The sequence below is a fragment of the Belonocnema kinseyi genome, chromosome 3 (assembly GCF_010883055.1).
Source record: "Belonocnema kinseyi isolate 2016_QV_RU_SX_M_011 chromosome 3, B_treatae_v1, whole genome shotgun sequence".
Lineage (NCBI taxonomy): Eukaryota > Metazoa > Arthropoda > Insecta > Hymenoptera > Cynipidae > Belonocnema > Belonocnema kinseyi.
The window spans coordinates 88,033,231-88,045,394 of record NC_046659.1 but is presented as its reverse complement, the minus strand read 5'-3'; the positions used below and the strand labels follow the sequence as shown (position 1 = coordinate 88,045,394).

Sequence of the window (12,164 nt, the reverse complement as noted above, 5' to 3'; positions counted from 1 at the left end):
TACCGGAAAAGGAATTTGCAAAGCCAGGTGAAACGGAAGAGGTTAGGGAACAGGTGACGGTCACGCAGGAAATAACTCTTGAAGGGAAACCTCGGAAGACTATCAAAAAAACAACAACTAAAAGAAAGGGCAAAAAGCAACAAGTGATTGAAGAAGTCAGTGTTGAAGAAGAAGGCAGGGCTCCGGTCATCGAAATAATAGAAAAACCAGAAGAAGAAGTTCTTATAGAAGAACCTCTGGAACCTCGACCGGAACAGGAATTTGCAAAGCTAGGAGAAACAGAAGAGGTTAGGGAACAGGTCACTGTGCTGCAGGAAATAACTCTTGAAGGCAAACCTCGGAAGACTACCAAGAAAACAACAACTAAGAGAAAGGGTAGAAAGCAACAAGTGGTTGAAGAAGTTACGGTTGAAGAAGAAGGCAAAGCCCCTATAACCAAAATAATAGAAAACCCAGATGAAGTTACTATGCACGAAGGTGAAATGCCACCTGTCATTACGCTTGCTGAATATCCTGAGGAGGAAGTTATCGTAGAAGAAACAAAAACACCATTACCACTTACCACATATATTGCACCGGAGAAATCTGCGGAAATTAAGGAGTTGGTTACAGTATCTGAAGAAATAACACCTGAAGGAGAAACTAAGAAGGAAACTACCAAAAAAATTATCAAAAGCAAGTGTACAAAACAAAAAGTAACGGAAAAAGTTACTGTACAGGAAGATGACAAGGCACCTGTTACTACTCTTTCTGAATATCCTGAGGAGGAAATTATTGTAGAAGAAACAACCACACCCTTACCTGTTATGGAATACGATGCGCCAAATGATTCTGTAGAAGTCAGGGAATTAGTCACTGTTTCTGAGGAAATAACACCTGAAGGAAAAACCAAAAAAGTTACAAAGAAGAACATTATCAGACGCAAGGGTAAGAGACAAAGGGTGACGGAGGAAGTTACTGTACAGGAAGATGCCATGGCGCCTTTTACTACGCTTTCTGAATATCCTGAGGAGGAAGTCCTACTAGAAGAAACAACAACACCATTACCGGTTGCCGAATATTTTACACCAAGAGAATCTGAGGAAATTAATGAACTGATTACGGTGTCTAAAATAGTAACACCTGAAGGAGAAACTAACAAGATAACTAAGAAAAAAACTGTCAAACGCAAGGGGAAGAAACAACAAGTTCGGGAGGAAACTACCGTACAGGAGGGTACAAAATCGCCTGTTACTACTGTTTGCGAATATCCGGAGGAGGAAATTATTTTGGAGGAAATCACTACGTTGGCGGCTCTTAAAGGAAAAATACAGGAGGGAAAAGCAGAGGTGATTAAAGTGACAAAGAAGAAGCCAGTTTCGAAAAAGGAGGAAATTGTTGAGTGGACTGAACCTGAATACGAAAGACCAGTGCTGGAACCAATGCCAGATAAAGTTCATGAAAAAACTACGAAATTTAAGAAACAAAAAAAGCCTCCTTCTGACTCTTTTCATAAGTTAGAGCCTATCTACATCGAAAGGAAAGAAATTAAGACAACAAAACTTATATACTCCCAACCAACCGAAGTCGTTCAGTTTGCTGGCTTCAAATTGAAGAAAACACCTGTGCCTAAACGAAGAAAATCTCATAGTACCAAATTTCCAAAAATGCATTTAAGAAGTCGTATAACGTTTGTAGGAGACTATCCACCAGGTCTTCAGTTACCCAGAATCACATTTTTAGAAGAAAATCCCATTCAAAATGGAATACTTTCAAGAAATACGGAGGAAGCACTCAAGATTTTGAGAAAGAAGTATAAAAAGCCTAAACTTCCTAAAAAGGAACATACTGACTTGGAAAAATTAGATCAAGAGTTTGAGGAATTGAAAAAAGTTCCTTTAGAAGAAATAGAAGATAAATCGGTTTACGAGCGGCAACCCAAGAAACCTAAAGAAGAAGATAAACCAAAAGAGAAAATTAAAATCGGTAAAGGAAAGGTTCCTGAAAAGAAAGAAGAGCAACCAGAGGAAGTGAAACTAAAGAAGATTCCAGAAAGGAAGTCTGCGGAGGACGAGAAAATATCTGAAAAGCCTAAGCCTACGGAAACAACAGAGGATGTACATAAAAACAAGAAATCAGAAAAAATTCCAAAACAGAAGTCGGAAGATTTTAAACCAACTGACTTTGAGAGGCCGGAACTTGAGAAATATAACCCCGCTGAAGAAGAATTTCCAGAAAAACCTGAAGATGCAGAAGTTTCTAAGCCCTATAAACGACTAAAGAAGAAGAAACCAGATCAAGAGATTGAACAGATTCCTTTAGTAATGAGTAAGCCCAAATCACAAGAACCTGAAGAACAACCAGATATTAAATTTAGAATTCCGGCAGCAGATAAACCGGAAGACCAGCCAGAGGGTATAACACTTAAGCCCTGGAAGAAAGAGAAACCTGAAGAAGATAAAAAGCCTCTGGACCAGGGAATTAAATTCATTCCTGCTAAGACTGATGTTCTAGAAGTTATTGATACTGTAATAACTGAGGACATACTTCCTGATAATAAAAAAAGACGTGTGATTAGAAAAAAGACCACGAAGAAACATGGAAATGAAAAACCGGAAATTTCTGAAGAAGTAACTGTAATGGATGAAGATATGGAGCCTGTGACTACTGTGTCTGTTCATGAAACAGAATTTGAAGAAATTCCATTAATTGTAAAATTTGCACCCGTCGTCATAGAAGAAGTAAGAGAAGAAATTATTATTTCGGATATAAAACATGTAGATGAGAAACCAATCCAACTTCGGAAGAAACGTATTACTAAGCGACATAAAGATAAAACTCTTGTTACTGAAACAGTAACAGTTGAAGAAGATGGTAAAGAACCCGTGACTACTATAATTGGCGAGTTCGAAGACACTATTCCAATACACAAAAAACTGAATTACACCACTCCAACACAACAAATCCATGATGACAAAGAAATTCCAGAAGGTGAGCTCATACCTGTTATCTTGTTCATGAATTTCTTCATCATATAATAGCAGGTTCTACATTAGGGAAATTTTGTAACATTGATTATACGCGTTCCCTAAATTCAAGACTATGTTACTATAATATATACTTACAAAAAACTCATATTACAACCTTACATATTACTCATATTATTATAACGATAAACATATATGCCTAAAATCGTGCATAAAGTTCATTAGAATAAGCATTTATAAACATTAGAAAAAATTGCAATTGTTGATATTTGTTCTTTCCTGTATACCGTATATGTGAAACTTCTAAATTTATATAGATTTATTTTTCATGTGAGTTTCTTTTTCAGATATTACAGTGGAGCAAAAAGTAGAAGTAAGTATTGAAAATTCATTTATCCCTAGAATGGTATACTTATCATTTCCAGCACAATATTTTCAATAAATAGAACAAAATTCCGTCTCAGATAGATGCATAAGATTGACGTCAAAGAACTCAAAATTTATAATCTAAAAAAGGAGGTTGAAACAGACCGCTTATTTTTCGGCAATAGAGTCTAGTAAAGATGTATATTATCAAATTGTAATACATCATCAAAATTATAACAAAATTTGAGATATCTCTAAAGTTGCATAAAAATGAAATATTTGTGGACTCGTAGCGACCCTTAGATATAATCGTTTAACTTTAAATTTTCAACCAGCAGTTTGAGTATATTGAGAACAGATTGATGGAAAAAATAAGTATTATTTTTTAATTTATAACTTTGAAGCAATTAAAAAAATGAATACAAATTCCAAAAACATGTGATTTATTCGTGGATGATGATTATGCTATTTTTAAATCTCTAGTTGAAAAATTTAAATTTTTCAGATTTCCTTACTTTCACGTAACTGTGTATAAAATACCCTTTGCTGCAGTAAGCTTAACTGAGGCCTATGAATACACCGCAAATTGTAGAAAAAATTAAGTCAGAACGGGCCTGGCCATACCCAAAAACTGAGCAAAAAATTGTCATAGCCACTGCGGTAGCAAACCGTGCATTATAAACCGACTAATAATAAAACTTTCCTTTTTCGTTCTATAATTTTAAATATCGTAACTATTTTAAAACACACGCTTTTTACTAAAATCACTTTTATTCATATTTTTTTCATTTAAGATTCAGATTATATTTTGCAAATGATCACTGTCTGATATTTTGATGTCCTTTAAACAATTTTAGATGATTTTTTAAAGATTTTTTTCCTGGACCTATTTTAAGTACAAAAATAATGGTGCAAAGTGTAATTTCTACATAAAATAATCAAAAATGTTATTACCAAACGAAAAGACTCTTTAGAAAATTAGTTGCAAATTTTAATCAACCAGTTTAATTTTCAACCAGAAAATATAAATTCTTAACAAAAAAATATTATAGCTGATATTGTAATCCAAACAGATTTTAATTCCACATAAAATAGTCGAATCCTTAACCAAAAATCTGAATTTCCAACTAAAAATATTAGATTTCTGCCAAAAAAGACGGATTTTCAACAAAATAGTTACATTTTAAACCAGAGAGACGAATTTTAAACTTGAATCATTAATTTTTAACCTTCTTGTATTATTAACAAAAAAATATCTTTCAGTCAATACACAAAAATTGTGGATAAATTATCATTTGAAGGAAAAAATAATTTATAATAGAAAATACAAATTTTAAATTGCTATTTATTTTGAAGTGTCTTTATTTATTTGCTTTAAGGTTATTGTATAAATATAATTTTCCTAAGTTTCTCCAGAAAATTCAAAAAGATTTTGGAAGATTTCAGATATGCGAAAAAAAGATTGGAGACAATTTTAAAGAATACTCGTTTATTTTGCAAGAGCTTACACAATTTGGGGACAAATTTCGATCCGTTTAAAAGATATTTAGGACGTTTTAAAGCTTAGAAAAATTAACAAATATTTAATAAATTTTCGGAAATCGTTCAATTTTTAAATATTTTAAATCTTTGAAATACTTTGGAATTTATCATTGTCTTTTAAACTGACTCGAGTTATCCGTAAAATTGTCTGAACATTTTTTAAGTTAATTTTCGACCATTTTGGAAATGTTATGTAATGTTTTAAAATCTTATTAAATATTTTTTTAAAACTTTATTTCGAAATATTCAAAAAACCACGTTTTGTTTTGAGTTTTTTGAAAATATTGAGAAATTTTTATTATTTTCAAAACTGTTCAAATGCTTCTGAATAAATTGTTCAAATAATTCGAATTTTTCTTAAATATTAGAAAAAGTTCTGCAAAATAACAATAATAAAAACAAATTATTATAAGTTACTCCACCAAAACTAAGGATATTTTGTTTCTTTTTTCTAAACCTTAAAAAACTCTTAAGCAGCTATAAAATGTATTGTTTTAAATCTTTAAAAATCTACATTTTATTTAAAATTGTTTGAAATCTTTTCAAGTTCAAATATATTGTCGTATCTTTATCAAAACTTCTAAATAGCTGTTAAACTTATACGAATTATTTCTAAAATGTTATAAACCTGCATAAATAACAAATAAAAAATCATATTAAATTTTCGATGGAATATTAACAAACCAATTTCATGATTCAAAAATCTTTCAAAATCTTCAAAAAGTTGAAAAATTCAATTTAAATAATTATTTTTAATTTCTAAAAAAAAATTATGATTCTAGAACCTTAAAAAGTCTTTCAAAATCATTCATAGTTTTCATAACTTCCATCAAAATCATGGAAATTATTATTAAAAATTGCTTAAAATTCAAAGCTTAAATAATAATTAAGATACTCTACGTTTTCGCTTATAATTTCATTTTACTCATCTATTTGAGAGTGTAAAAAAGTTCATAAATTGTAATGCGGTAGCAAAATATCAAGAGCAGAATTATTTTGCAACACTAAAAGATATTCCAAACTAAAATTTTTTCTTTCATCTATGTTTAATTGTTCATAAAGCTTCTAAAAAAATTGTTATCCTCAAATGAAATTACTTATTTGGATATTTTCTTTTTCTATAATAAATTAAACATTTGGTTGTAACACTTCTATGAAGCGCCCGTTCTCTTAGAAGTACCTAATATAATTTTCAATCTTTACAATATACTGTGAAAATGGCCTCTGGTATAATTTTTACCAATTACCATTTTTGTCATCATTAATTTTTTATTAAGTCGCTCAATATTTTAATTTTGTAAATTATTGGAATTTAAATGAACTTATAAATTTTAATATAATTTAAAATTTTATAAAAGCAAAAAAATTCAAAATAATTATTTAATAATTAAATATTAATAATATAAGAGCCATAGATTTAGAAGTTACTTTAAATATAATTTTTAAGAATTAAAATAATTTACAATCTAGACATTCCCATCAATATGTCAATGATTGTAAAAATTAGGCACAATTTTTCTTATTTTCAAATTATCTACGAACGAACCTAGCCTGGTGACAATCGCGTACTCAGAAGAAAAAAAAGTTTTCATGTATAAGCACCTGTGAACAAAGGCTTGCGTCTGTGCACAATTAGCATCATTCTTCAATAGGATAAGTCACTGAGTTCAATGGCAGAGTAATAACTCTAAACCTGTCGCCTGGGTTAAAGCTCATGACTCGCTAAAGGTTCTGTTTAAAATGTTCTATTCTCATTCGTACATCAAGAGAAAACTTCAAAAAACTCCACAATTTTGCACAAATCCACAAATTCGAATATTCCGAAAACTCCACAGATGTGAATTAATTTGTTTCTACGAGAAAAGGATCTGACATCGACGGCCGTTGAAAAAAAATGTTATGATAATCTTGCAAGGTATTTAAAAATCAAACTTTTTCTTCTCTTGACTTTTTTTCATACCGTCCGTTATGTGGCTACATTCAAAGGCACAATGCGGCACTAAGTGTGCTTTATTACAATTTATGTTACTCTTACTCTTACTCTTAATATCGCTTCTCTAAATGCTCCTAGGGAAATCGAGTCAATTGTCGAGAATGGGAAGTGCCGCATATACTGGAACTTTATATTCTCGACAATTGTTTCTGTTGCACACTCGAGACCTGCCATGGTTCTTCTTGACTTCGAGAAACGAACCATGTTCGTTATCGAGTTTTCGGCACCAGCTGACAAAAACATCATAGCCAAGAGAATGAAAAGAAAGAGAGGTATAGAGACCTTATAAGGGATTGGCAAAGATTGTATCCGAAATATTCTGTTAAACTAATCTGCCTTATTATCGGCGCTTTTGGAGGTGCCAAGCTTCCACTCGTTAATTGTCTGAAAAGCATCCCTGCGTGTCAACAATATGCTTAAACACTTGCGGGAAAAATGCAGAAGGTGGTAGTAATTGGGTCGGTCCGTGTTCTTAGGGTGCACAAAACTTTGACTGGATCGTCTTATTGATTCCGTTACAGACTGTAGCCACCCATCTTACGGTCATGAGACGTGGTTGTAGCTGAAATTTTACCGCGATTTCACTGGGAGCGGGTGCAATTTTTCAGATTAGCACCCGCTCCCGGTGAAATCATGCGGTTGTCCTTATGAAAAATTTTTAATTATATATATATACATTAGGGTGGCCCAAAAAATCATAGTTTGTGCTTAATACAGTATTAAAAAGAAATCATTATTATTTTCAGTATTTTACATCAAAATTATACCATTCTAGGGGCGAATATTTTTGTTTCTATTTCCTACATACAATTTTTAACGCATGTATCCCTAATCAGGAAAGCATCGAGGAAACAGTGACAAAGAAGCTGAAAAAGAAGAAACCTCAGAAGGGGCAGGAAGAAATCACAGATGAAGTTGTAGAAGAATTAATAACAGAGAAGCCAAAGAAACTAAAAGCAAAGCCTATAGTAGAAGAGTTGGAGACAGTCAAAATAAACGACATCAATGTTAAAATGATACCTGATATCATTAGAAACGAAGATTTTACTGAAGAGGAAGAAATAATTGAGGTATCTGAAACTCCTTTTGAAAGAATTGTAAAAAAGAAGAAGAAGCCAACAAAAAAAGGTGAGGTAGAGAAGGTAATTGAAGAAATAACGGAAACTCCTATTGAAGATACTATTATCATGGAGGAGAAACAGATCCTAGAAATTATTGAAACACCGACGAGAAAGATAATCAGAAAGAAGAAAGCTCAGATTTCAGAAGATAATATCCCGGAGGAAGTAATTGAAGAAATTATCATAGAAAAACCATCTAAAAAGAAAGCAAAGCCGATCATAGAAGAATTAGTCACAGTAAAAATAAGTGAGATCGATGTGAAAACCGTACCGGATATCATACGAAACGAAGATGTTACTGAAGAGGAAGAGATAATAGAGGTTTCAGAAACTCCTTTTAAAAGAATTGTCAGAAAGAAGAAGAAGCCAACAAAAATAGGTGAGGTAGAGAAGGTAATTGAGGAAATAACGGAAACTCCTATTGAAGATACTATTATCATGGAGGAGCAACAGATCCTGGAAATTATTGAAACACCGACGAGAAAGATAATCAGAAAGAAGAAAGCTCAGATTTCAGAAGATAATATCCCGGAGGAAGTAATTGAAGAAATTATCATAGAAAAACCATCTAAAAAGAAAGCAAAACCCGTAGTCGAAGAACTAGATATAGTCAAAATAATTGAGATCGATGTTAAAATGGTACCGGATATCATGAGAAAGGAAGATGTGACTGAAGAGGAAGAAATCATCGAAGTGACGGAAACTCCCTTAAAGAGAACTGTCAAAAAGAAGAAGAAGCTAATAACAATGGGTGAACCCGAGAAAGTAATTGAAGAAATAACAGACACTCCGGTTGAAGATAAAGTTATCATGGAGGAGCAACAGATTGTGGAAATTATTGAAACACCAACTAAGAAGATAATTCGCAAGAAGAAAGCTCAAGTTTCTGAAGATAATGTCCCGGAGGAAGTCATTGAGGACATTATTACAGAGAAACCATCTAAGAAAAAGGCAAAACCAATCATAGAAGAATTAGATACAATTAAGATAAGTGAAATCGATGTTAAAAGAGTACCGGACATTATTAAAAAAGAAGATGTTACGGAAGAGGAAGAGATCATAGAGGTGTCAGAAACTCCTTCTAAGAAAATTGTGAAAAAGAAGAAGAAACCAACAGCAAAAGGTGAGACTCAGAAAGTAATTGAAGAAATAAGAGAAACGCCGATTGAGGATAAACTTATGATGGAAGAACAGCAGATCGTAGAAATAATTGAAACACCGACGAAGAAGATAATTAGAAAGAAAAAAGCCCAGATCTCCGAAGATAATGTCCCAGAGGAAGTCATTGAGGAAATTGTTATAGAAAAACCATCTAAAAAGAAAGCAAAGATCATAGTTGAAGTGTTAGATACTGTCACAATTAGTGAAATTGATTTTGAAAGATTACCGGACATCATTAAAAAGGAAGATGTTACGGAAGAGGAAGGGATCATAGAGGTGAAAGAAACTCCCGTGAAGAAAACTGTGATAAAGAAGAAGATCATTAAAGAAGGAGAGGTTCACGAAATTATAGAGAAAGTTACTGATACTCCACTTGAGGATGTTATTGCGATGCAAGAGCAAGATATTGTTGAAATTATCGAAACACCAACTAAGAAAGTCATAAAGAAGAAAAAGGCCCGTATTTCTGAAGATGAAATTCCAGAAGAAGTTATAGAAGTGATCGTTATTGAAAAACCATCAAAGAAGAAAGCTAAACCCTTTATACATGAAAAAGAATCTCTAGAAATAAGTGAAATAACAATAGAAGATAGTTTGAGCGAAATGGAAACAGAGAAGCCTAAGAAGATTAAAGCGAAAAAGGAAATACTGCCACTGGAAGGAGTTGAGACCTCTGAAGTTATCGAAAGCAGTACCACTACAGATCTACCTGGCGAGGTGAAACCAGATGCCACAGCAACAGAGAAGCTTACTCCAATGGATTCTTTGCAGACAACTGAGGTTCTTACAGAAATGATTCCAGATGATTTTGTATCAGAAGAAAAGCCCAAAAAAGCTAAAGCGAAAAAAGAAATAATACCAAAAGAAAGTTTTGAAACAACAGAAGTCGTTTCAGAACAAGCTATTGAAGACCTGCGCGTAGAAGAAGCTCAAATAGAAGAACCATTAGAGGCAACAGAAGTGCTACCTCAAAACGCAAAAATAACTGGAATATTAGTTCAAGAATCAACAAGAAAGAAAAAGAAGAAGAAGGTGACTATTGAAGAAAGACCGATAGAAAAAGAGATAAGCCCTGAAAATATACTAGAAACCGTCCTTACGCCAGAACAAATGACCGTAGAATCTGAGAAAGTTCCTGAAGAACAACTACCAGAGGATATTACGGAGAAGAAGGTGACTAAAAAGAAAAAGAAAAGGCCAGTTCCTAATAAGGATGAGATCGAGGAATGGGTTGAACCTGAATATGAAAGACCTGTGCTAGAACCCATGCCAGAGAAAGTTAAATACGAACCTAACAAAAAGAAGAAAGCAAAGAAACCCTTGCCTGAATCTGTGCAAAACTTGGTGCCGACGAAGATCGAGAGAATGGAAGTTAAACTAACACATTTAAAATACTCTAAACCAACTGAAGTTGTTCAATTTGCTGAGATAAAATTAAAGAAAGCGCCTGCACCAAAACGCAGAGAGTCTAAGAGTACAAAAATTCCAAAGATTCACTTAAAAAGTCGCATAACTTTTATCGGAGACTATCCACCAGAACTGCAGTTGCCCAAAATTACAATTCTAGAAGAAAATCCTCTTCAAACGGGAATATTATCAAGAAATACTGAGGAAGCATTAAAAGTTCTCAAAAAGAAGTACAAAAAACCTAAATTACCTGAAAAAGAACTTAATTACTTAGAAAAGTTAGACCTAGAGTTTGAGGAATTGAAAAAAGTTCCTTTAGAAGAAATAGAAGATAAATCGGTTTATGAGCGGCAACCCAAGAAACCTAAGGAAGAAGAGAAACCAAAAGACAAAATTAAAATCGGTAAAGGAAAGGTTCCCGAAAAGGAAGAAGAACAACCAGAGGAAGTAAAATTGAAAAAGATTCCGGAAAAGAAACCCGAAGAGGTTCAGGAAATTTCTAAGAAGCCTAAGGAAACAACAGAGGATGTACCTGAAAAGAAGAAATCAGAAAAAATTCCAAAACTGCAGCTGGAAGATTTTAAGCCAATTGACTTTGAGAGGCCGGAGCTTGAGGAATATGTTCCCGCTGAAGAAGAAGTTCCAGAAAAACCTGAAGATGAGGTAGTTCCTAAACCCTACAAAAGACCAAAGAAAAAGAAGCCGGATCAGGAGATTGAACAGATTCCGTTAGTGATGGGTAAGCCCAAACCAGATGAACCTGAAGAGCAGCCGGAAGTTAAATTTAGAATACCAACTGCAGAAAAACCAGAAGATCAGCCTAGGGCAATAACTCTTAAACCTTGGCATAAAGAGAAACCTGAAGATGATGAAAAATCCATTGACCAGGGAATTAAATTTATTCCAACTGATAATGATGTTGTAGAAGATGTAGACAGTATAACGACTGACGAAGTTCAAGACAAAACTACAAAACCAATGCTCAAAAAGAAAGTACCTAAATCCAAAAAGGTAAAGCCTGCTGACGAGCTCCCACAAGATGTACTGGCTGAAAATGCAGCAATTGACGATGAGGTTATAGAAAAGAAAGAAACAACTGAAGAAATCACAACTCTTAAACCAAAGAAGTCGAAAGCAAAGGAAGAAATTATTCCTAAGGAAAATATTGAAGCAACCGAAGTCGTTCCCGGAGATACTGTTGAAATACTTCCAGAGGAGAAGCTACCGCTTGAAGAGAAAGCAGTACCCACGGAAGAAGACGTAGACGATACTACTTTGGTTATAACGGATGCTCCCAAAGAGAAAGTTGGTAAGAAAAAGAAGAAGGTTCCGAAAGAGATTCCAGATGAAGTTGAAAAAACTAAGGGCCCAACAGAAGATGTTCCAATTGAAGAAATGCCAGAAGAACAACCGACTGAGAAAATTCCAGAGAAAGAAATTGAAACTGTATCCTCAGAAACTGAAACAGTCTATGAAGAACAACCATTAGATGGAATTTCAGAGAAAAAAGTAATTAAAAAGAAAAAGAAGAAGGCAGTTCCGAAGAAGAATGAGATTGATGAATGGGTTGAACCAGAATACGAAAGACCAGTACTGGAACCAATGCCA

The 12,164-nt window shown here is 33.4% G+C and overlaps 1 protein-coding gene across 1 annotated transcript in view; it reads left to right on the top strand.

Moving 5' to 3' along the window:
- Positions 1-12,164, top strand: part of LOC117169916 (titin-like) — a 62,812-nt gene that overhangs the window by 31,539 nt on the left and 19,109 nt on the right. Inside the window, exons 19-21 of the mRNA XM_033356425.1 lie at positions 12-2,970; positions 3,314-3,339; positions 7,704-12,164. Of these exons, the coding sequence (XP_033212316.1) occupies positions 12-2,970; positions 3,314-3,339; positions 7,704-12,164 (7,446 nt within the window). The remainder of the gene's footprint in view (positions 1-11; positions 2,971-3,313; positions 3,340-7,703) is intronic.